This window comes from Taudactylus pleione, unplaced genomic scaffold (genome assembly GCF_031769625.1).
Source record: "Taudactylus pleione unplaced genomic scaffold, aTauple2 ptg000622l, whole genome shotgun sequence".
In the NCBI taxonomy this organism is placed as follows: domain Eukaryota; kingdom Metazoa; phylum Chordata; class Amphibia; order Anura; family Myobatrachidae; genus Taudactylus; species Taudactylus pleione.
This window is the reverse complement of record NW_028285024.1, coordinates 9,509-35,317: the sequence shown is the minus strand read 5'-3', so window position 1 is coordinate 35,317 and position 25,809 is coordinate 9,509. Positions and strand designations below refer to the sequence as shown.

Below are 25,809 nucleotides of genomic sequence, written 5' to 3'. Positions count from 1 at the left end.
GCACTCCTCTATACTCTGCTAATAGGTCACATGCCCAGGTGCACTCCCCTATACTCTGCTAATAGGTCACATGCCCAGGTGCACTCCGCTATACTCTGCTAATAGGTCACATGCCCAGGTGCACTCCTTTATACTCTGCTAATAGGTCACATGCCCAGGTGCACTCCACTATACTCTGCTAATAGGTCACATACCCAGGTGCACTCCGCTCTACTCTGCTAATACGTCACCTGCCCAGGTGCACTCCTCTATACTCTGCTAATAGGTCACATGCCCAGGTGCACTCCTCTATACTCTGTTAATAGGTCACATGCCCAGGTGCACTCCTCTATATTCTGCTAATAGGTCAAATGCCCAGGTGCACTCCACTATACTCTGCTAATAGGTCACATACCCAGGTGCACTCCGCTCTACTCTGCTAATACGTCACCTGCCCAGGTGCACTCCTCTATACTCTGCTAATAGGTCACATGCCCAGGTGCACTCCACTATACTCTGCTAATAGGTCACATGCCCAGGTGCACTCCTCTATATTCTGCTAATAGGTCAAATGCCCAGGTGCACTCCACTATACTCTGCTAATAGGTCACATGCCCAGGTGCACTCCCCTATACTCTGCTAATAGGTCACATGCCCAGGTGCACTCCGCTATACTCTGCTAATAGGCCACCTGTCCAGGTGCACTCCCCTATACTCTGCTAATAGGTCACATGCCCAGGTGCACTCCTCTATACTCTGCTAATAGGTCACATCCCCAGGTGCACTCCTCTATACTCTGCTAATAGGTCACATGCCAAGGTGCACTCTGCTATACTCTGCTAATAGGTCACATGCCCAGGTGCACTCATCTATACTCTGCTAATAGGTCATATGCCCAGACGCACTCCACTATACTCTGCTAATAGGTCACTTGCCCAGACGCACTCCGCTATACTCTGCTAATAGGTCACATGCCCAGGTACACTCTGCTATACTTTGCTAATAGGTCACATGCCCAGGTAGACTCTGCTATACTTTGCTAATAGGTCACATGACCAGGTGCACTCCCCTATACACTGCTAATAGGTCACATGACCAGGTGCACTCCTCTATACTCTGCTAATAGGTCACATGCCCAAGTGCACTCCTTTATACTCTGCTAATAGGTCACATGCCCAGGTGCACTCCTCTATACTCTGCTAATAGGTCACATACCCAGGTGCACTGCGCTCTACTCTGCTAATACGTCACATGCCCAGGTGCACTCCTCTATACTCTGCTAATAGGTCACATGCCCAGGTGCACTCCTCTATACTCTGTTAATAGGTCACATGCCCAGGTGCACTCCTCTATACTCTGCTAATAGGTCACATGCCCAGACGCACTCCACTATACTCTGCTAATAGGTCACATGCCCAGGTGCACTCCTCTATACTCTGCTAATAGGTCACATGCCCAGGTGCACTCCACTATACTCTGCTAATAGGTCACATGCCCAGGTGCACTCCCCTATACTCTGCTAATAGGTCACATGCCCAGGTGCACTCCGCTATACTCTGCTAATAGGTCACCTACCCAGGTGCACTCCCCTATACTCTGCTAATAGCTCACATGCCCAGGTGCACTCCTCTATACTCTGCTAATAGGTCACATCCCCAGGTGCACTCCTCTATACTCTGCTAATAGGTCACATGCCCAGGTGCACTCTGCTATACTCTGCTAATAGGTCACCTACCCAGGTGCACTCTGCTATACTTTGCTAATAGGTCACATGCCCAGGTGCACTCCTCTATACTCTGCTAATAGGTCACATGCCCAGACGCACTCCAGTATACTCTGCTAATAGGTCACATGCCCGGTTGCACTCTGCTATACTTTGCTAATAGGTCACATGCCCAGGTACACTCTGCTATACTTTGCTAATAGGTCACATGACCAGGTGCACTCCCCTATACACTGCTAATAGGTCACATGACCAGGTGCACTCCTCTATACTCTGCTAATAGGTCACATGCCCAAGTGCACTCTGCTATACTCTGCTAATAGGTCACATGCCCAGGTGCACTCCACTATACTCTGCTAATAGGTCACATGCCCAGGTGCACTCCCCTATACTCTGCTAATAGGTCACATGCCCAGGTGCACTCCGCTATACTCTGCTAATAGGTCACCTGCCCAGGTGCACTCCCCTATACTCTGCTAATAGGTCACATGCCCAGGTGCACTCCTCTATACTCTGCTAATAGGTCACATCCCCAGGTGCACTCCTCTATATTCTGCTAATAGGTCACATGCCCAGGTGCACTCTGCTATACTCTGCTAATAGGTCACCTACCCAGGTGCACTCTGCTATACTTTGCTAATAGGTCACATGCCCAGGTGCACTCCTCTATACTCTGCTAATAGGTCACATGTCCAGACGCACTCCACTATACTCTGCTAATAGGTCACATGCCCGGTTGCACTCTGCTATACTTTGCTAATAGGTCACATGCCCAGGTACACTCTGCTATACTTTGCTAATAGGTCACATGACCAGGTGCACTCCCCTATACACTGCTAATAGGTCACATGACCAGGTGCACTCCTCTATACTCTGCTAATAGGTCACATGCCCAAGTGCACTCTGCTATACTCTGCTAATAGGTCACATGCCCAGGTGCACTCCTCTATACTCAGCTAATAGGTCACATGCCCAGGTGCACTCTGCTATACTCTGCTAATTGGTCACCTGCCCAGGTGCACTCCACTATACTCTGCTAATAGGTCACATGCCCAGGTGCACTCCGCTATACTCTGCTAATAGGTCACATGCCCAGGTGCACTCCTCTATATTCTGCTAATAGGTCACATGCCCAGGTGCACTCCGCTATACTCTGCTAATAGGTCACATGCCCAGGTGCACTCCGCTATACTCTGCTAATAGGTCACATGCCCAGGTGCACTCCTCTATACTCTGCTAATAGGTCACATGCCCAGGTGCACTCCCCTATACTCTGCTAATAGGTCACATGCCCAGGTGCACTCCGCTATACTCTGCTAATAGGTCACATGCCCAGGTGCACTCCTTTATACTCTGCTAATAGGTCACATGCCCAGGTGCACTCCACTATACTCTGCTAATAGGTCACATGCCCAGGTGCACTCCGCTCTACTCTGCTAATACGTCACCTGCCCAGGTGCACTCCTCTATACTCTGCTAATAGGTCACATGCCCAGGTGCACTCCTCTATACTCTGTTAATAGGTCACATGCCCAGGTGCACTCCTCTATACTCTGCTAATAGGTCACATGCCCAGGTGCACTCCACTATACTCTGCTAATAGGTCACATGCCCAGGTGCACTCCTCTATACTCTGCTAATAGGTCAAATGCCCAGGTGCACTCCACTATACTCTGCTAATAGGTCACATGCCCAGGTGCACTCCCCTATACTCTGCTAATAGGTCACATGCCCAGGTGCACTCCGCTATACTCTGCTAATAGGCCACCTGTCCAGGTGCACTCCCCTATACTCTGCTAATAGGTCACATGCCCAGGTGCACTCCTCTATACTCTGCTAATAGGTCACATCCCCAGGTGCACTCCTCTATACTCTGCTAATAAGTCACATGCCAAGGTGCACTCTGCTATACTCTGCTAATAGGTCACATGCCCAGGTGCACTCATCTATACTCTGCTAATAGGTCACATGCCCAGACGCACTCCACTATACTCTGCTAATAGGTCACTTGCCCAGACGCTCTCCGCTATACTCTGCTAATAGGTCACATGCCCAGGTACACTCTGCTATACTTTGCTAATAGGTCACATGCCCAGGTACACTCTGCTATACTTTGCTAATAGGTCACATGACCAGGTGCACTCCCCTATACACTGCTAATAGGTCACATGACCAGGTGCACTCCTCTATACTCTGCTAATAGGTCACATGCCCAGGTGCACTCCTCTATACTCTGCTAATAGGTCACATGCCCAGGTGCACTCCCCTATACTCTGCTAATAGGTCACATGCCCAGGTGCACTCCGCTATACTCTGCTAATAGGTCACATGCCCAGGTGCACTCCGCTATACTCTGCTAATAGGTCACATGCCCAGGTGCACTCCGCTATACTCTGCTAATAGGTCACATACCCAGGTGCACTCCGCTCTACTCTGCTAATACGTCACCTGCCCAGGTGCACTCCTCTATACTCTGCTAATAGGTCACATGCCCAGGTGCACTCCTCTATACTCTGTTAATAGGTCACATGCCCAGGTGCACTCCTCTATACTCTGCTAATAGGTCACATGCCCAGGTGCACTCCACTATACTCTGCTAATAGGTCACATGCCCAGGTGCACTCCTCTATATTCTGCTAATAGGTCAAATGCCCAGGTGCACTCCACTATACTCTGCTAATAGGTCACATGCCCAGGTGCACTCCCCTATACTCTGCTAATAGGTCACATGCCCAGGTGCACACCGCTATACTCTGCTAATAGGCCACCTGTCCAGGTGCACTCCCCTATACTCTGCTAATAGGTCACATGCCCAGGTGCACTCCTCTATACTCTGCTAATAGGTCACATCCCCAGGTGCACTCCTCTATACTCTGCTAATAGGTCACATGCCAAGGTGCACTCTGCTATACTCTGCTAATAGGTCACATGCCCAGGTGCACTCATCTATACTCTGCTAATAGGTCATATGCCCAGACGCACTCCACTATACTCTGCTAATAGGTCACTTGCCCAGACGCACTCCGCTATACTCTGCTAATAGGTCACATGCCCAGGTACACTCTGCTATACTTTGCTAATAGGTCACATGCCCAGGTACACTCTGCTATACTTTGCTAATAGGTCACATGACCAGGTGCACTCCCCTATACACTGCTAATAGGTCACATGACCAGGTGCACTCCTCTATACTCTGCTAATAGGTCAAATGCCCAGGTGCACTCCACTATACTCTGCTAATAAGTCACATGCCCAGGTGCACTCCCCTATACTCTGCTAATAGGTCACATGCCCAGGTGCACTCCGCTATACTCTGCTATTAGGTCACCTGCCCAGGTGCACTCCCCTATACTCTGCTAATAGGTCACATGCCCAGGTGCACTCCTCTATACTCTACTAATAGGTCACATCCCCAGGTGCACTCCTCTATACTCTGCTAATAGGTCACATGCCAAGGTGCACTCTGCTATACTCTGCTAATAGGTCACCTACCCAGGTGCACTCTGCTATACTTTGCTAATAGGTCACATGCCCAGGTGCACTCCTCTATACTCTGCTAATAGGTCACATGCCCAGACGCACTCCACTATACTCTGCTAATAGGTCACTTGCCCGGTTGCACTCTGCTATACTTTGCTAATAGGTCACATGCCCAGGTACACTCTGCTATACTTTGCTAATAGGTCACATGACCAGGTGCACTCCCCTATACACTGCTAATAGGTCACATGACCAGGTGCACTCCTCTATACTCTGCTAATAGGTCACATGCCCAAGTGCACTCCTTTATACTCTGCTAATAGGTCACATGCCCAGGTGCACTCCTCTATACTCTGCTAATAGGTCACATACCCAGGTGCACTGCGCTCTACTCTGCTAATACGTCACATGCCCAGGTGCACTCCTCTATACTCTGCTAATAGGTCACATGCCCAGGTGCACTCCTCTATACTCTGTTAATAGGTCACATGCCCAGGTGCACTCCTCTATACTCTGCTAATAGGTCACATGCCCAGACGCACTCCACTATACTCTGCTAATAGGTCACATGCCCAGGTGCACTCCTCTATACTCTGCTAATAGGTCACATGCCCAGGTGCACTCCACTATACTCTGCTAATAGGTCACATGCCCAGGTGCACTCCCCTATACTCTGCTAATAGGTCACATGCCCAGGTGCACTCCGCTATACTCTGCTAATAGGTCACCTGCCCAGGTGCACTCCCCTATACTCTGCTAATAGGTCACATGCCCAGGTGCACTCCTCTATACTCTGCTAATAGGTCACATCCCCAGGTGCACTCCTCTATACTCTGCTAATAGGTCACATGCCCAGGTGCACTCTGCTATACTCTGCTAATAGGTCACCTACCCAGGTGCACTCTGCTATACTTTGCTAATAGGTCACATGCCCAGGTGCACTCCTCTATACTCTGCTAATAGGTCACATGTCCAGACGCACTCCACTATACTCTGCTAATAGGTCACATGCCCGGTTGCACTCTGCTATACTTTGCTAATAGGTCACATGCCCAGGGTACACTCTGCTATACTTTGCTAATAGGTCACATGACCAGGTGTACTCCCCTATACACTGCTAATAGGTCACATGACCAGGTGCACTCCTCTATACTCTGCTAATAGGTCACATGCCCAAGTGCACTCTGCTATACTCTGCTAATAGGTCACATGCCCAGGTGCACTCCTCTATACTCAGCTAATAGGTCACATGCCCAGGTGCACTCTGCTATACTCTGCTAATTGGTCACCTGCCCAGGTGCACTCCGCTATACTCTGCTAATAGGTCACATGCCCAGGTGCACTCCGCTATACTCCTGCTAATAGGTCACATGCCCAGGTGCACTCCTCTATATTCTGCTAATAGGTCACATGCCCAGGTGCACTCTGCTATACTCTGCTAATAGGTCACATGCCCAGGTGCACTCTGCTATACTCTGCTAATAGGTCACATGCCCAGGTGCACTCCTCTATACTCTGCTAATAGGTCACATGCCCAGGTGCACTCCCCTATACTCTGCTAATAGGTCACATGCCCAGGTGCACTCCGCTATACTCTGCTAATAGGTCACATGCCCAGGTGCACTCCTTTATACTCTGCTAATAGGTCACATGCCCAGGTGCACTCCACTATACTCTGCTAATAGGTCACATACCCAGGTGCACTCCGCTCTACTCTGCTAATACGTCACCTGCCCAGGTGCACTCCTCTATACTCTGCTAATAGGTCACATGCCCAGGTGCACTCCTCTATACTCTGTTAATAGGTCACATGCCCAGGTGCACTCCTCTATACTCTGCTAATAGGTCACATGCCCAGGTGCACTCCACTATACTCTGCTAATAGGTCACATGCCCAGGTGCACTCCTCTATATTCTGCTAATAGGTCAAATGCCCAGGTGCACTCCACTATACTCTGCTAATAGGTCACATGCCCAGGTGCACTCCCCTATACTCTGCTAATAGGTCACATGCCCAGGTGCACTCCGCTATACTCTGCTAATAGGCCACCTGTCCAGGTGCACTCCCCTATACTCTGCTAATAGGTCACATGCCAGGTGCACTCCTCTATACTCTGCTAATAGGTCACATCCCCAGGTGCACTCCTCTATACTCTGCTAATAGGTCACATGCCAAGGTGCACTCTGCTATACTCTGCTAATAGGTCACATGCCCAGGTGCACTCATCTATACTCTGCTAATAGGTCATATGCCCAGACGCACTCCACTATACTCTGCTAATAGGTCACTTGCCCAGACGCACTCCGCTATACTCTGCTAATAGGTCACATGCCCAGGTACACTCTGCTATACTTTGCTAATAGGTCACATGCCCAGGTACACTCTGCTATACTTTGCTAATAGGTCACATGACCAGGTGCACTCCCCTATACACTGCTAATAGGTCACATGACCAGGTGCACTCCTCTATACTCTGCTAATAGGTCACATGCCCAAGTGCACTCCTTTATACTCTGCTAATAGGTCACATGCCCAGGTGCACTCCTCTATACTCTGCTAATAGGTCACATACCCAGGTGCACTGCGCTCTACTCTGCTAATACGTCACATGCCCAGGTGCACTCCTCTATACTCTGCTAATAGGTCACATGCCCAGGTGCACTCCTCTATACTCTGTTAATAGGTCACATGCCCAGGTGCACTCCTCTATACTCTGCTAATAGGTCACATGCCCAGACGCACTCCACTATACTCTGCTAATAGGTCACATGCCCAGGTGCACTCCTCTATACTCTGCTAATAGGTCACATGCCCAGGTGCACTCCACTATACTCTGCTAATAGGTCACATGCCCAGGTGCACTCCCCTATACTCTGCTAATAGGTCACATGCCCAGGTGCACTCCGCTATACTCTGCTAATAGGTCACCTACCCAGGTGCACTCCCCTATACTCTGCTAATAGCTCACATGCCCAGGTGCACTCCTCTATACTCTGCTAATAGGTCACATCCCCAGGTGCACTCCTCTATACTCTGCTAATAGGTCACATGCCCAGGTGCACTCTGCTATACTCTGCTAATAGGTCACCTACCCAGGTGCACTCTGCTATACTTTGCTAATAGGTCACATGCCCAGGTGCACTCCTCTATACTCTGCTAATAGGTCACATGCCCAGACGCACTCCACTATACTCTGCTAATAGGTCACATGCCCGGTTGCACTCTGCTATACTTTGCTAATAGGTCACATGCCCAGGTACACTCCCCTATACACTGCTAATAGGTCACATGACCAGGTGCACTCCTCTATACTCTGCTAATAGGTCACATGCCCAAGTGCACTCTGCTATACTCTGCTAATAGGTCACATACCCAGGTGCACTCCACTATACTCTGCTAATAGGTCACATGCCCAGGTGCACTCCCCTATACTCTGCTAATAGGTCACATGCCCAGGTGCACTCCGCTATACTCTGCTAATAGGTCACCTGCCCAGGTGCACTCCCCTATACTCTGCTAATAGGTCACATGCCCAGGTGCACTCCTCTATACTCTGCTAATAGGTCACATGTCCAGACGCACTCCACTATACTCTGCTAATAGGTCACATGCCCGGTTGCACTCTGCTATACTTTGCTAATAGGTCACATGCCCAGGTACACTCTGCTATACTTTGCTAATAGGTCACATGACCAGGTGCACTCCCCTATACACTGCTAATAGGTCACATGACCAGGTGCACTCCTCTATACTCTGCTAATAGGTCACATGCCCAAGTGCACTCTGCTATACTCTGCTAATAGGTCACATGCCCAGGTGCACTCCTCTATACTCTGCTAATAGGTCACATGCCCAGGTGCACTCCGCTATACTCTGCTAATAGGTCACATGCCCAGGTGCACTCTTCTATATTCTGCTAATAGGTCACATGCCCAGGTGCACTCTGCTATACTCTGCTAATAGGTCACATGCCCAGGTGCACTCTGCTATACTCTGCTAATAGGTCACATGCCCAGGTGCACTCCTCTATACTCTGCTAATAGGTCACATGCCCAGGTGCACTCCCCTATACTCTGCTAATAGGTCACATGCCCAGGTGCACTCCGCTATACTCTGCTAATAGGTCACATGCCCAGGTGCACTCCTTTATACTCTGCTAATAGGTCACATGCCCAGGTGCACTCCACTATACTCTGCTAATAGGTCACATGCCCAGGTGCACTCCGCTCTACTCTGCTAATACGTCACCTGCCCAGGTGCACTCCTCTATACTCTGCTAATAGGTCACATGCCCAGGTGCACTCCTCTATACTCTGTTAATAGGTCACATGCCCAGGTGCACTCCTCTATACTCTGCTAATAGGTCACATGCCCAGGTGCACTCCACTATACTCTGCTAATAGGTCACATGCCCAGGTGCACTCCTCTATACTCTGCTAATAGGTCACATGCCCAGGTGCACTCCACTATACTCTGCTAATAGGTCACATGCCCAGGTGCACTCCCCTATACTCTGCTAATAGGTCACATGCCCAGGTGCACTCCGCTATACTCTGCTAATAGGTCACCTGCCCAGGTGCACTCCCCTATACTCTGCTAATAGGTCACATGCCCAGGTGCACTCCTCTATACTCTGCTAATAGGTCACATCCCCAGGTGCACTCCTCTATACTCTGCTAATAGGTCACATGCCCAGGTGCACTCTGCTATACTCTGCTAATAGGTCACCTACCCAGGTGCACTCTGCTATACTTTGCTAATAGGTCACATGCCCAGGTGCACTCCTCTATACTCTGCTAATAGGTCACATGTCCAGACGCACTCCACTATACTCTGCTAATAGGTCACATGCCCGGTTGCACTCTGCTATACTTTGCTAATAGGTCACATGCCCCAGGTACACTCTGCTATACTTTGCTAATAGGTCACATGACCAGGTGTACTCCCCTATACACTGCTAATAGGTCACATGACCAGGTGCACTCCTCTATACTCTGCTAATAGGTCACATGCCCAAGTGCACTCTGCTATACTCTGCTAATAGGTCACATGCCCAGGTGCACTCCTCTATACTCAGCTAATAGGTCACATGCCCAGGTGCACTCTGCTATACTCTGCTAATTGGTCACCTGCCCAGGTGCACTCCACTATACTCTGCTAATAGGTCACATGCCCAGGTGCACTCCGCTATACTCTGCTAATAGGTCACATGCCCAGGTGCACTCCTCTATATTCTGCTAATAGGTCACATGCCCAGGTGCACTCTGCTATACTCTGCTAATAGGTCACATGCCCAGGTGCACTCCTCTATACTCTGCTAATAGGTCACATGCCCAGGTGCACTCCCCTATACTCTGCTAATAGGTCACATGCCCAGGTGCACTCCCCTATACTCTGCTAATAGGTCACATGCCCAGGTGCACTCCTTTATACTCTGCTAATAGGTCACATGCCCAGGTGCACTCCACTATACTCTGCTAATAGGTCACATACCCAGGTGCACTCCGCTCTACTCTGCTAATACGTCACCTGCCCAGGTGCACTCCTCTATACTCTGCTAATAGGTCACATGCCCAGGTGCACTCCTCTATACTCTGTTAATAGGTCACATGCCCAGGTGCACTCCTCTATACTCTGCTAATAGGTCACATGCCCAGGTGCACTCCACTATACTCTGCTAATAGGTCACATGCCCAGGTGCACTCCTCTATATTCTGCTAATAGGTCAAATGCCCAGGTGCACTCCACTATACTCTGCTAATAGGTCACATGCCCAGGTGCACTCCCCTATACTCTGCTAATAGGTCACATGCCCAGGTGCACTCCGCTATACTCTGCTAACAGGCCACCTGTCCAGGTGCACTCCCCTATACTCTGCTAATAGGTCACATGCCCAGGTGCACTCCTCTATACTCTGCTAATAGGTCACATCCCCAGGTGCACTCCTCTATACTCTGCTAATAGGTCACATGCCAAGGTGCACTCTGCTATACTCTGCTAATAGGTCACATGCCCAGGTGCACTCATCTATACTCTGCTAATAGGTCATATGCCCAGACGCACTCCACTATACTCTGCTAATAGGTCACTTGCCCAGACGCACTCCGCTATACTCTGCTAATAGGTCACATGCCCAGGTACACTCTGCTATACTTTGCTAATAGGTCACATGCCCAGGTACACTCTGCTATACTTTGCTAATAGGTCACATGACCAGGTGCACTCCCCTATACACTGCTAATAGGTCACATGACCAGGTGCACTCCTCTATACTCTGCTAATAGGTCACATGCCCAAGTGCACTCCTTTATACTCTGCTAATAGGTCACATGCCCAGGTGCACTCCTCTATACTCTGCTAATAGGTCACATACCCAGGTGCACTGCGCTCTACTCTGCTAATACGTCACATGCCCAGGTGCACTCCTCTATACTCTGCTAATAGGTCACATGCCCAGGTGCACTCCTCTATACTCTGTTAATAGGTCACATGCCCAGGTGCACTCCTCTATACTCTGCTAATAGGTCACATGCCCAGACGCACTCCACTATACTCTGCTAATAGGTCACATGCCCAGGTGCACTCCTCTATACTCTGCTAATAGGTCACATGCCCAGGTGCACTCCACTATACTCTGCTAATAGGTCACATGCCCAGGTGCACTCCCCTATACTCTGCTAATAGGTCACATGCCCAGGTGCACTCCGCTATACTCTGCTAATAGGTCACCTACCCAGGTGCACTCCCCTATACTCTGCTAATAGCTCACATGCCCAGGTGCACTCCTCTATACTCTGCTAATAGGTCACATCCCCAGGTGCACTCCTCTATACTCTGCTAATAGGTCACATGCCCAGGTGCACTCTGCTATACTCTGCTAATAGGTCACCTACCCAGGTGCACTCTGCTATACTTTGCTAATAGGTCACATGCCCAGGTGCACTCCTCTATACTCTGCTAATAGGTCACATGCCCAGACGCACTCCACTATACTCTGCTAATAGGTCACATGCCCGGTTGCACTCTGCTATACTTTGCTAATAGGTCACATGCCCAGGTACACTCTGCTATACTTTGCTAATAGGTCACATGACCAGGTGCACTCCCCTATACACTGCTAATAGGTCACATGACCAGGTGCACTCCTCTATACTCTGCTAATAGGTCACATGCCCAAGTGCACTCTGCTATACTCTGCTAATAGGTCACATGCCCAGGTGCACTCCGCTATACTCTGCTAATAGGTCACATGCCCAGGTGCACTCCCCTATACTCTGCTAATAGGTCACATGCCCAGGTGCACTCTGCTATACTCTGCTAATAGGTCACCTGCCCAGGTGCACTCCCCTATACTCTGCTAATAGGTCACATGCCCAGGTGCACGCCTCTATACTCTGCTAATAGGTCACATCCCCAGGTGCACTCCTCTATATTCTGCTAATAGGTCACATGCCCAGGTGCACTCTGCTATACTCTGCTAATAGGTCACCTACCCAGGTGCACTCTGCTATACTTTGCTAATAGGTCACATGCCCAGGTGCACTCCTCTATACTCTGCTAATAGGTCACATGTCCAGACGCACTCCACTATACTCTGCTAATAGGTCACATGCCCGGTTGCACTCTGCTATACTTTGCTAATAGGTCACATGCCCAGGTACACTCTGCTATACTTTGCTAATAGGTCACATGACCAGGTGCACTCCCCTATACACTGCTAATAGGTCACATGACCAGGTGCACTCCTCTATACTCTGCTAATAGGTCACATGCCCAAGTGCACTCTGCTATACTCTGCTAATAGGTCACATGCCCAGGTGCACTCCTCTATACTCAGCTAATAGGTCACATGCCCAGGTGCACTCTGCTATACTCTGCTAATTGGTCACCTGCCCAGGTGCACTCCACTATACTCTGCTAATAGGTCACATGCCCAGGTGCACTCCGCTATACTCTGCTAATAGGTCACATGCCCAGGTGCACTCCTCTATATTCTGCTAATAGGTCACATGCCCAGGTGCACTCTGCTATACTCTGCTAATAGGTCACATGCCCAGGTGCACTCTGCTATACTCTGCTAATAGGTCACATGCCCAGGTGCACTCCTCTATACTCTGCTAATAGGTCACATGCCCAGGTGCACTCCCCTATACTCTGCTAATAGGTCACATGCCCAGGTGCACTCCGCTATACTCTGCTAATAGGTCACATGCCCAGGTGCACTCCTTTATACTCTGCTAATAGGTCACATGCCGAGGTGCACTCCACTATACTCTGCTAATAGGTCACATGCCCAGGTGCACTCCGCTCTACTCTGCTAATACGTCACCTGCCCAGGTGCACTCCTCTATACTCTGCTAATAGGTCACATGCCCAGGTGCACTCCTCTATACTCTGCTAATAGGTCACATGCCCAGGTGCACTCCTCTATACTCAGCTAATAGGTCACATGCCCAGGTGCACTCTGCTATACTCTGCTAATTGGTCACCTGCCCAGGTGCACTCCGCTATACTCTGCTAAAAGGTCACATGCCCAGGTGCACTCCGCTATACTCTGCTAATAGGTCACATGCCCAGGTGCACTCCTCTATATTCTGCTAATAGGTCACATGCCCAGGTGCACTCTGCTATACTCTGCTAATAGGTCACATGCCCAGGTGCACTCTGCTATACTCTGCTAATAGGTCACATGCCCAGGTGCACTCCTCTATACTCTGCTAATAGGTCACATGCCCAGGTGCACTCCCCTATACTCTGCTAATAGGTCACATGCCCAGGTGCACTCCGCTATACTCTGCTAATAGGTCACATGCCCAGGTGCACTCCTTTATACTCTGCTAATAGGTCACATGCCCAGGTGCACTCCACTATACTCTGCTAATAGGTCACATGCCCAGGTGCACTCCGCTCTACTCTGCTAATACGTCACCTGCCCAGGTGCACTCCTCTATACTCTGCTAATAGGTCACATGCCCAGGTGCACTCCTCTATACTCTGTTAATAGGTCACATGCCCAGGTGCACTCCTCTATACTCTGCTAATAGGTCACATGCCCAGGTGCACTCCACTATACTCTGCTAATAGGTCACATGCCCAGGTGCACTCCTCTATACTCTGCTAATAGGTCAAATGCCCAGGTGCACTCCACTATACTCTGCTAATAGGTCACATGCCCAGGTGCACTCCCCTATACTCTGCTAATAGGTCACATGCCCAGGTGCACTCCGCTATACTCTGCTAATAGGCCACCTGTCCAGGTGCACTCCCCTATACTCTGCTAATAGGTCACATGCCCAGGTGCACTCCTCTATACTCTGCTAATAGGTCACATCCCCAGGTGCACTCCTCTATACTCTGCTAATAGGTCACATGCCAAGGTGCACTCTGCTATACTCTGCTAATAGGTCACATGCCCAGGTGCACTCATCTATACTCTGCTAATAGGTCACATGCCCAGACGCACTCCACTATACTCTGCTAATAGGTCACTTGCCCAGACGCACTCCGCTATACTCTGCTAATAGGTCACATGCCCAGGTACACTCTGCTATACTTTGCTAATAGGTCACATGCCCAGGTACACTCTGCTATACTTTGCTAATAGGTCACATGCCCAGGTACACTCTGCTATACTTTGCTAATAGGTCACATGACCAGGTGCACTCCCCTATACACTGCTAATAGGTCACATGACCAGGTGCACTCCTCTATACTCTGCTAATAGGTCACATGCCCAGGTGCACTCCTCTATATTCTGCTAATAGGTCACATGCCCAGGTGCACTCTGCTATACTCTGCTAATAGGTCACATGCCCAGGTGCACTCCTCTATACTCTGCTAATAGGTCACATGCCCAGGTGCACTCCCCTATACTCTGCTAATAGGTCACATGCTCAGGTGCACTCCGCTATACTCTGCTAATAGGTCACATGCCCAGGTGCACTCCTTTATACTCTGCTAATAGGTCACATGCCCAGGTGCACTCCACTGTACTCTGCTAATAGGTCACCTACCCAGGTGCACTCCGCTCTACTCTGCTAATACGTCACCTGCCCAGGTGCACTCCTCTATACTCTGCTAATAGGTCACATGCCCAGATGCACTCCTCTATACTCTGTTAATAGGTCACATGCCCAGGTGCACTCCTCTATACTCTGCTAATAGGTCACATGCCCAGGTGCACTCCACTATACTCTGCTAATAGGTCACATGCCCAGGTGCACTCCTCTATATTCTGCTAATAGGTCAAATGCCCAGGTGCACTCCACTATACTCTGCTAATAGGTCACATGGCCAGGTGCACTCCGCTATACTCTGCTAATAGGCCACCTGTCCAGGTGCACTCCCCTATACTCTGCTAATAGGTCACATGCCCAGGTGCACTCATCTATACTCTGCAAATAGGTCATATGCCCAGACGCACTCCACTATACTCTGCTAATAGGTCACTTGCCCAGACGCACTCCGCTATACTCTGCTAATAGGTCACATGCCCAGGTACACTCTGCTATACGTTGCTAATAGGTCACATGCCCAGGTACACTCTGCTATACTTTGCTAATAGGTCACATGACCAGGTGCACTCCCCTATACACTGCTAATAGGTCACATGACCAGGTGCACTCCTCTATACTCTGCTAATAGGTCATATGCCCAAGTGCACTCCTTTATACTCTGCTAATAGGTCACATGCCCAGGTGCACTCCTCTATACTCTGCTAATAGGTCACATACCCAGGTGCACTGCGCTCTACTCTGCTAATACGTCACATGCCCAGGTGCACTCCTCTATACTCTGCTAATAGGTCACATGCCCAGGTGCACTCCTCTATACTCTGTTAATAGGTCACATGCCCAGGTGCACTCCTCTATACTCTGCTAATAGGTCACATGCCCAGACGCACTCCACTATACTCTGCTAATAGGTCACATGCCCAGGTGCACTCCTCTATACTCTGCTAATAGGTCACATGCCCAGGTGCACTCCACTATACTCTGCTAATAGGTCACATGCCCAGGTGCACTCCCCTATACTCTGCTAATAGGTCACATGCCCAGGTGCACTCCGCTATACTCTGCTAATAGGTCACCTGCCCAGGTGCACTCCCCTATACTCTGCTAATAGGTCACATGCCCAGGTGCACTCCTCTATACTCTGCTAATAGGTCACATCCCCAGGTGCACTCCTCTATACTCTGCTAATAGGTCACATGCCCAGGTGCACTCTGCTATACTCTGCTAATAGGTCACCTACCCAGGTGCACTCTGCTATACTTTGCTAATAGGTCACATGCCCAGGTGCACTCCTCTATACTCTGCTAATAGGTCACATGCCCAGACGCACTCCACTATACTCTGCTAATAGGTCACATGCCCGGTTGCACTCTGCTATACTTTGCTAATAGGTCACATGCCCAGGTACACTCTGCTATACTTTGCTAATAGGTCAAATGACCAGGTGCACTCCCCTATACACTGCTAATAGGTCACATGACCAGGTGCACTCCTCTATACTCTGCTAATAGGTCACATGCCCAAGTGCACTCTGCTATACTCTGCTAATAGGTCACATGCCCAGGTGCACTCCACTATACTCTGCTAATAGGTCACATGCCCAGGTGCACTCCCCTATACTCTGCTAATAGGTCACATGGCAGGTGCACTCCGCTATACTCTGCTAATAGGTCACCTGCCCAGGTGCACTCCCCTATACTCTGCTAATAGGTCACATGCCCAGGTGCACTCCTCTATACTCTGCTAATAGGTCACATCCCCATGTGCACTCCTCTATACTCTGCTAATAGGTCACCTGCCCAGGTGCACTCTGCTATACTCTGCTAATAGGTCACCTACCCAGGTGCACTCTGCTATACTTTGCTAATAGGTCACATGACCAGGTGCACTCCTCTATACTCTGCTAATAGGTCACATGCCCAAGTGCACTCTGCTATACTCTGCTAATAGGTCACATGCCCAGGTGCACTCCTCTATACTCAGCTAATAGGTCACATGCCCAGGTGCACTCTGCTATACTCTGCTAATTGGTCACCTGCCCAGGTGCACTCCACTATACTCTGCTAATAGGTCACATGCCCAGGTGCACTCCGCTATACTCTGCTAATAGGTCACATGCCCAGGTGCACTCCTCTATATTCTGCTAATAGGTCACATGCCCAGGTGCACTCTGCTATACTCTGCTAATAGGTCACATGCCCAGGTGCACTCTGCTATACTCTGCTAAGAGGTCACATGCCCAGGTGCACTCCTCTATACTCTGCTAATAGGTCACATGCCCAGGTGCACTCCCCTATACTCTGCTAATAGGTCACATGCCCAGGTGCACTCCGCTATACTCTGCTAATAGGTCACATGCCCAGGTGCACTCCTTTATACTCTGCTAATAGGTCACATGCCCAGGTGCACTCCACTATACTCTGCTAATAGGTCACATACCCAGGTGCACTCCGCTCTACTCTGCTAATACGTCACCTGCCCAGGTGCACTCCTCTATACTCTGCTAATAGGTCACATGCCCAGGTGCACTCCTCTATACTCTGTTAATAGGTCACATGCCCAGGTGCACTCCTCTATACTCTGCTAATAGGTCACATGCCCAGACGCACTCCACTATACTCTGCTAATAGGTCACTTGCCCAGACGCACTCCGCTATACTCTGCTAATAGGTCACATGCCCAGGTACACTCTGCTATACTTTGCTAATAGGTCACATGCCCAGGTACACTCTGCTATACTTTGCTAATAGGTCACATGACCAGGTGCACTCCCCTATACACTGCTAATAGGTCACATGACCAGGTGCACTCCTCTATACTCTGCTAATAGGTCACATGCCCAAGTGCACTCCTTTATACTCTGCTAATAGGTCACATGCCCAGGTGCACTCCTCTATACTCTGCTAATAGGTCACATACCCAGGTGCACTGCGCTCTACTCTGCTAATACGTCACATGCCCAGGTGCACTCCTCTATACTCTGCTAATAGGTCACATGCCCAGGTGCACTCCTCTATACTCTGTTAATAGGTCACATGCCCAGGTGCACTCCTCTATACTCTGCTAATAGGTCACATGCCCAGACGCACTCCACTATACTCTGCTAATAGGTCACATGCCCAGGTGCACTCCTCTATACTCTGCTAATAGGTCACATGCCCAGGTGCACTCCACTATACTCTGCTAATAGGTCACATGCCCAGGTGCACTCCCCTATACTCTGCTAATAGGTCACATGCCCAGGTGCACTCCGCTATACTCTGCTAATAGGTCACCTGCCCAGGTGCACTCCCCTATACTCTGCTAATAGGTCACATGCCCAGGTGCACTCCTCTATACTCTGCTAATAGGTCACATCCCCAGGTGCACTCCTCTATACTCTGCTAATAGGTCACATGCCCAGGTGCACTCTGCTATACTCTGCTAATAGGTCACCTACCCAGGTGCACTCTGCTATACTTTGCTAATAGGTCACATGCCCAGGTGCACTCCTCTATACTCTGCTAATAGGTCACATGCCCAGACGCACTCCACTATACTCTGCTAATAGGTCACATGCCCGGTTGCACTCTGCTATACTTTGCTAATAGGTCACATGCCCAGGTACACTCTGCTATACTTTGCTAATAGGTCACATGACCAGGTGCACTCCCCTATACACTGCTAATAGGTCACATGACCAGGTGCACTCCTCTATACTCTGCTAATAGGTCACATGCCCAAGTGCACTCTGCTATACTCTGCTAACAGGTCACATGCCCAGGTGCACTCCTCTATACTCAGCTAATAGGTCACATGCCCAGGTGCACTCTGCTATACTCTGCTAATTGGTCACCTGCCCAGGTGCACTCCACTATACTCTGCTAATAGGTCACATGCCCAGGTGCACTCCGCTATACTCTGCTAATAGGTCACATGCCCAGGTGCACTCCTCTATATTCTGCTAATAGGTCACATGCCCAGGTGCACTCTGCTATACTCTGCTAATAGGTCACATGCCCAGGTGCACTCTGCTATACTCTGCTAATAGGTCACATGCCCAGGTGCACTCCTCTATACTCTGCTAATAGGTCACATGCCCAGGTGCACTCCCCTATACTCTGCTAATAGGTCACATGCCCAGGTGCACTCCGCTATACTCTGCTAATAGGTCACATACCCAGGTGCACTCCACTATATTCTGCTAATAGGTCACCTGCCCAGGTGCACTCCACTATACTCTGCTAATAGGTCACATGCCCAGGTGCACTCCACTATACTCTGCTAATAGGTCACATGCCCAGGTGCACTCCACTATACTCTGCTAATAGGTCACATGCCCAGGTGCACTCCACTATACTCTGCTAATAGGTCACATGCCCAGGTGCACTCCACTATACTCTGCTAATAGGTCACACGCCCAGGCGCACTCCTCTATACTCTGCTAATAGGTCACATGCCCAGGTGCACTCCTCTATGCTCTGCTAATAGTTTCCAGTATTTGCAGATTGATAAATAAGCTATAGAGAGACTGCGTACAATGACACTTGTCTCCACAGGTGGATGGTCAGAGGGTGCAGTTGGGAATGTATGAGAACTCCTTGGATGACCAATATATCGGATGCCTTGACCAAATGGAGGCCCTAGCGCCGGATTTGCTGAGGAAGGAAAGACAGGAGAACACGGAACTGGACAACGCTTGGAAAAATGCTTCTGAAACTTGGCTGAAAAAAAAGCCCTTAATTAAAACTCTTCCTGAGGGCTTTAAAGATGAACACGGGACAGCGTTACTAGTGTACACCAATATGAACTTCCCCGTCTACAAACAGCTAAACCGCGCTGTACGGGAATACGGCATGGATCCCCAATCATTCATGTACCACTCATTGCACTTTTACCTGACCAGAGCTCTGACTCTGCTCCAACCCGGGTGTGACAGGAAACCCTGGTCCACCTATCGGGGCTCCAGCAGGATTCTCTTTGAGCCGCCTCCTGAGCCCGAGCGCCATGTCAGACTCAGCCAGTTTGCATCTTCATCCTCTGACCTCCGGCAGGCGCAGAACTTCGGTAACGCGTCTTTCTTTAACATCACCACTTGCTTCGGGGCGGACATTCACAACTTCTCCTACTTCCCTTCCCAGAAAGAGGTGCTGATTCCAGTGGATGAGGTGTTTCATGTCGCCGAATACATCCAGGAGGGGAACAGGTTCATCCTGCAGAGCAACAAGAAGAGGTGCAGCTACTACAACTGTGCCTACCTGGGGGGTAAGTGACTGAGGCCTAGGACGCAGAACACAGAGACAATGATATTAGTGTCATCCATACCTGCCTACTTTTGAAAAAGCATTTTAGGGAGGTTGTGAAAGCAGCACGGCGGTAAAGTGGCGTGTACTGCTACATCTGAGGGGTGTGTCATAATACTGACTTACACCCAAAATGTAAATGAGCCCCAAAGCAGTCAGTAAGACTATTTATTGATGGCAACACACTGATACTTTGCAGAAAATGCATGTAGCCATAGGGATCGTTGTACCGTATACCCAATGCAGGAAAATGATACTAATGATCCCATTTGAATGTATATATATATCTGTTTTTTCTTTTATATAACAGTGTCATAATGGGGGTAAGGTGTAATCAGGGAGATTGGTAGACTCTTCAGGGAGTCAGGGAGATTGCTGCTATTTCAGGGAGTCTCCCCGACAATCAGGGAGAGTTGGCAACTATGGCGCCATCAGATAATCTTCCTTTACCCTGCTGCTCCCTCCGATCTTCCACCATGCTTTGTGGGGTTTTACTGGTTGCCAGCCCCTTGACATTACAGATGGCTCTTTCTGGGCATGTAGGTGCGTTTCTGGTGTTACCCCAGCGGAGACACTTATGGTGCGTAGACACTGTTTGATAAAAATGCACGATATGAACTAAATCGATCATATCATTATCATTCATATCGTGCATTTTTTGGTGCCTCCAACCCACCAACGACCTGCGATGTGAGGGTACGTAACTACGTATGGATGATAAAGATATCGGCCATCGACCGTGCATGCTGGCCAACCTGGTAGATATCGACCAGGTTACTGTAGGGACCCGCAATTGTTGATTGCGGGTCGTTAGCCGTTGGTGGTGTGCTGGATGTTCGATTTTGATCATCCAGCACACCCGGGAGATTGTTCAATGATATTGTTGACCATCGTCCTGTGTGTATGCTCCATTAGAAATAGCGCAGCCATCACAGATGAATATTATTGGGTATTTTTGTTATCTCTTTTGGTTATATCTGCAGGTTCCTCATCCCCAGCTCACTGACACTTCACCACTGTAAACAGTAGAGATGTGCGGTCCAGTTCTCCAGAAATCCGAATCCACCCGAATTTTGTGAATCTGGGCATCTCTGAGTTGTTTGGATTGCAAAAATTACATGATTTTAGCTGTTTTTAAAAACTTTTTATCATTTAAAAAAAAAAAATATCCAGATTCAAAACCAAAACACGGGGGTCCGCGCCCATGTCCAGTAATTAGGCTGCTGCAGCCGTATATGTGTCATACTGAGTGAAACGCTGTGCGTAAAGCTGGCACCTCCTTATTGTATAATAAATAGGAGAGATAAGGCCGGATTCCCAGCCCACGCAGTCAGCACGCAAAAGCCAAAGTGATCACATAGCTGAGGGATTATGTGCAACTGCGCATGCGTGTACATTGCTAATAACCCCGCACAGGGCATACGTTACACAGCGTGCGCGCACACAGGTGCTAATGTATCAGAAAGGTGGCGGAAAAGTGATGGCGTCCCTGGGTGGTGACTGGTCGTGTGCACACAAATGGTCCATTTAGTGTGTGTCTTATGGGAGGCTTGCAGCCATGTAAAGGCAAGAGGCTGCATTCAGAGTTGCACTGCCGCAGGCTTAGGAGGCCGGGGTCAGACATAGAAGCTGCACCTGCCATAGTTGCGATGGTGCGACTGATGGTGGCGTCTTCGGAGGCACCAATCGGTATTACAGCGCGCTTAGGTCCTAAAATTGGTCTCAGATCTTCTACATTCGTATATACATCAGGGAAGGAGTCTGTAGCGCCATTTGCATAAACTCGCAGACGGACGACCCTAAGCTGCTGCGTGTGACTCAGGCCGATAGGTACAATCACACCGATAGGCGCAGATGACACTACAGGCAGCGCCTTATACTGTGTGTCTGTGCTGAGTCTGTCACTGCAGGAAAAGCAGCCACAGACTGTGTCCCGCCCTCTGATTGCAGGAAGAGCAGCCACAGACTGTATAAAGCTGGGACTGTATCCCGCCCTCTGATTGGAGGGAGAGCAGCCACAGACTGTATAAAGCTGGGACAGTATCCCGCCCTCTGATTGGAGGAAGAGCAGCCACAGACTGTATAAAGCTGGAACTGTATCCCGCCTTCTGATTGGAGGAAGAGCTGATTGTGTTTCCTTTGTACTTTCAGGTAGTAAGAGACGTAGCTGCACATATAACGCAGGTGAGCAGCTTCTATCTCCTTATATAATACCTTATGACCGGTGCAGCCATCACTCACTACTTTTATTTTTTTCTACATGTTATGAAATTGTTGTACTGTAATTGTCTGTATTGCGGATGTCACCCTATCCTCTGGTATTATAGTTTGCTACATACATGTGTCATTCACCATGTATGTAATAATATATACCCTCCACCTTGGAGACAGCATTTCTTCCAGCGCCCTAACCGTTGTGCCGGAGCGATGCTGTGGTACCCGGGTGTGGCAGTGGGCACAGATGAGTTAGGTGTAGATGGTACCTGACAGCTGAGATGGCAACTACAGCGGATCGTCCTGCGTTACCCACCTCAGGCTGTAGCAGAGAGGGAATAGCGTAAGATAGAGCAAGTAACTGAGGAGCTGATTCAGCAAGGAACGCATAGGAGAGCACACACGCTGCGAGGATATGCTAATTAGTGCACACGCACGGAGACCGCAGCGCAACATGCAGATACCCAGCCCCATACTAAGCCGCCCATCTCCCTTTACTCAATGCCTGACCTAAACATCGGTAACATCGAGAACCATCGACCACATTTGCATAATAGTGGTTGACCAGACCTTGCGCAGGATCTTGGCAACTTCCTGTGTGCACGGAGTCTCAGCACTGCGTCCGTCGCCGCACTGCCTTAATTATGGACGCCCCTAAAACGCAGGCCTGTGTTTGCCCGACCACCTCCTAATCCTAAAATAACACTTATTCAAAACAGGATTAATATTCAGGGCCTGATTCAGAGCCGGACGCTCTGACCAGAGCGCTCGCTCTGAATCAGGGCCCTCCTACCTAAACTTGGAGCAACCTCCTGGCTGCTTGCATAGCTGTGGGTGACCACCCACAGCATATGTGAGCGGCCAAAAAGATGGTCGCGATGGTCAAGACCGTCGCGACCATCGGGCTTGCGACGAGACCCTATCAGAGCCAAAATCACTCCCACTGACATCACTAGTGATGTCAGTGGGGCCGGACCCAGACGGTAGGCGTTCCCATGGGAACGCCTCCGTCTGGCAGCCACGCCCCCGGCACGCCCACCAAAGGGGGCGTGCTGTCACTCACCATCGACAGCACGCCCCCTTTGGTGCGAGACCCCGAGCGACGGCTTCCCCGTCGCTCGCCGGGTCTCGCGCATGCGTACGACGGAGCTCCCTCCGTCGTGCGCATGCGCACTTGTGCACCATCAACCCGCTTGCGAGCGCTCAGCGCTCGCGAGCGGGTCAGAATCAGGCCCTCAGTCCCAGTAGTTCAATTATAGTTCAATTTATATCATCTTCTTAAAGTTAAAATCTGGATTGGCAGATCTATAAACACATAATTTTTGACTAATGTCACTCTGTGGGGTTTATTTATTAATCAGGACAACTCTTTCGCTAGTTAACTCCGCCATCATCTATTTGCACATATTATTGCCACTGGGTACACCCACATTGACAGATGGTTACGCCCCTTCAGCGGACCCCTACTATTGCAATCCCCTGGTGGGCCTCTCATGCACCAGTCTGACGCTGCCTGAGCCCTATTCTAAGGAATGAATATTTATTTGTACTGAAGTCTCTGATACTAACTACTGTATATATTCAGCGTTCCCTGTCTGCTGATTTCCCTGTATACATTGTATCTTTCAGCTCCAATAACAGGAAGGCTCAGTGACACGGTGACAGTGCCTCTGCTGGTTGGTTTGGGTATTGCTGTCGGTTTTATGGCAAAGATCATGACCAGCTGATTCTATAACTGTGGTTCCAGGTCTAGATGGAATGACTTTTCGGTGGCTGCGTCACTGTGGTGGTCCTGCAGCAGTAATCCACCGAGAGGGGACATCTTCATTCTACCTATAAATATTAAAGTTTTCTACATAAAACTCATATGTGAGAACTTATTTCCTCATCTTGCTCACAGCTGTAACCAGAGTAAATATAATATTATAGGATAATTGTGTGGTAATGATGGTAACAGGTTACCAAGATTGCAGTAAAAAGAAAGACAAACTGACACAAAATGTTATGTAACTGAGAATAATAAAGCTGTTACAGTGATGATTTCCTGGGGTCAGCATGGGGACCTGCTCTGAGCCCTCCGGTAATCATGCATTGTCCTTCAAGCCACCTGAATCATTATCCAACTGTATGAAGGATTAATTTAAAACTCAAGTCGCCAACATCAGGTGGCGATTTTAAATCCCCAAACTTGCCAGAGATTTGAGACTAATGCTGGTAAAACCACAATACACTAATGAATTATACTGGTAAGGGTAATGATTGCTTCTTAATAAAAATAATATAATTATGTTTATGAGGGGTAGAAAATTATTTAATTAATATATTATAGGGGACTAACTTACTGTATCATTCTATTAAGGCGACAATATTATTACATTCACGGGACTGTAATCATTTTTGTTTTTAAGGGCAGATGATACGTGTAACAATAACTGTTGGGTTTTAGTTCCTTAAGGTTTATAGAAACATAACAGCGGAAAGGGTCAGGGAAGGGAAGGAAGAAAAGGGAAGGGAAAGGAAGGAAGAGAAGGGAAGGAAAGAGAAGGGAATGGAAGGAAGAGAAGGGAAGTGAGGAGAAGGGAAGGGAAGAGAAGGGAAGGGAAGAGAAGGGAAGGGAATGGAAGGGAAGAGAAGGGAAGAGAAGGGAAGGGAAGAAAAGGGAAGGGAAGGGAAAAAAAGGGAAGGGAAGAGAATGGAAGGAAGAAAAGGGAATGGAAGGGAAGAGAAGGCAAGGGAATGGAAGGGAAGAGAAGGGAATGGAAGGAAAGAGCAGGGAAGGGAATGGAAGGAAAGAGAAAGGAAGAGAAGGGAATAGAAGGAAAAAGAAGGGAAGGGAAGAGAAGGGAAGAAAAGGGAATGGAAGGAAAGAGAAGGGAAGGGAAGAGAAGGGAAGATAAGGGAATGGAAGGGAGGGGAAAGGAAGGGAGGGAAGGAAATGGAAGGAAAGAGAAGGGAAGGGAAGAGAAGGGAAGATAAGGGAATGGAAGGGAAGAGAAGGGAATGTAAGGGAAGGGAAGATAAGGGAATGGAAGGGAAGGGAAGATAAGGGAATGGAAGGGAAGGGAAGAGAAGGGAATGGAAGGAAAGAGAAGGGAAGGGAAGAGAAGGGAAGTTAAG

At 49.2% G+C, this 25,809-nt stretch overlaps 1 protein-coding gene across 2 annotated transcripts in view; it reads left to right on the top strand.

Annotated features, from left to right (window-relative positions):
• LOC148479320 (ecto-ADP-ribosyltransferase 5-like) overlaps positions 1-25,145 on the top strand; it is a 223,377-nt gene extending 198,232 nt beyond the window's left edge. For both annotated transcript variants that reach the window (XM_088454608.1, XM_088454609.1), the window contains exons 3-5: positions 19,735-20,440; positions 22,630-22,662; positions 24,322-25,145. In XM_088454608.1, the coding sequence (XP_088310734.1) occupies positions 19,735-20,440; positions 22,630-22,662; positions 24,322-24,419 (837 nt within the window). In that variant the 3' untranslated portion in view covers positions 24,420-25,145. The remainder of the gene's footprint in view (positions 1-19,734; positions 20,441-22,629; positions 22,663-24,321) is intronic.
• Positions 25,146-25,809: the final 664 nt, after the last annotated feature.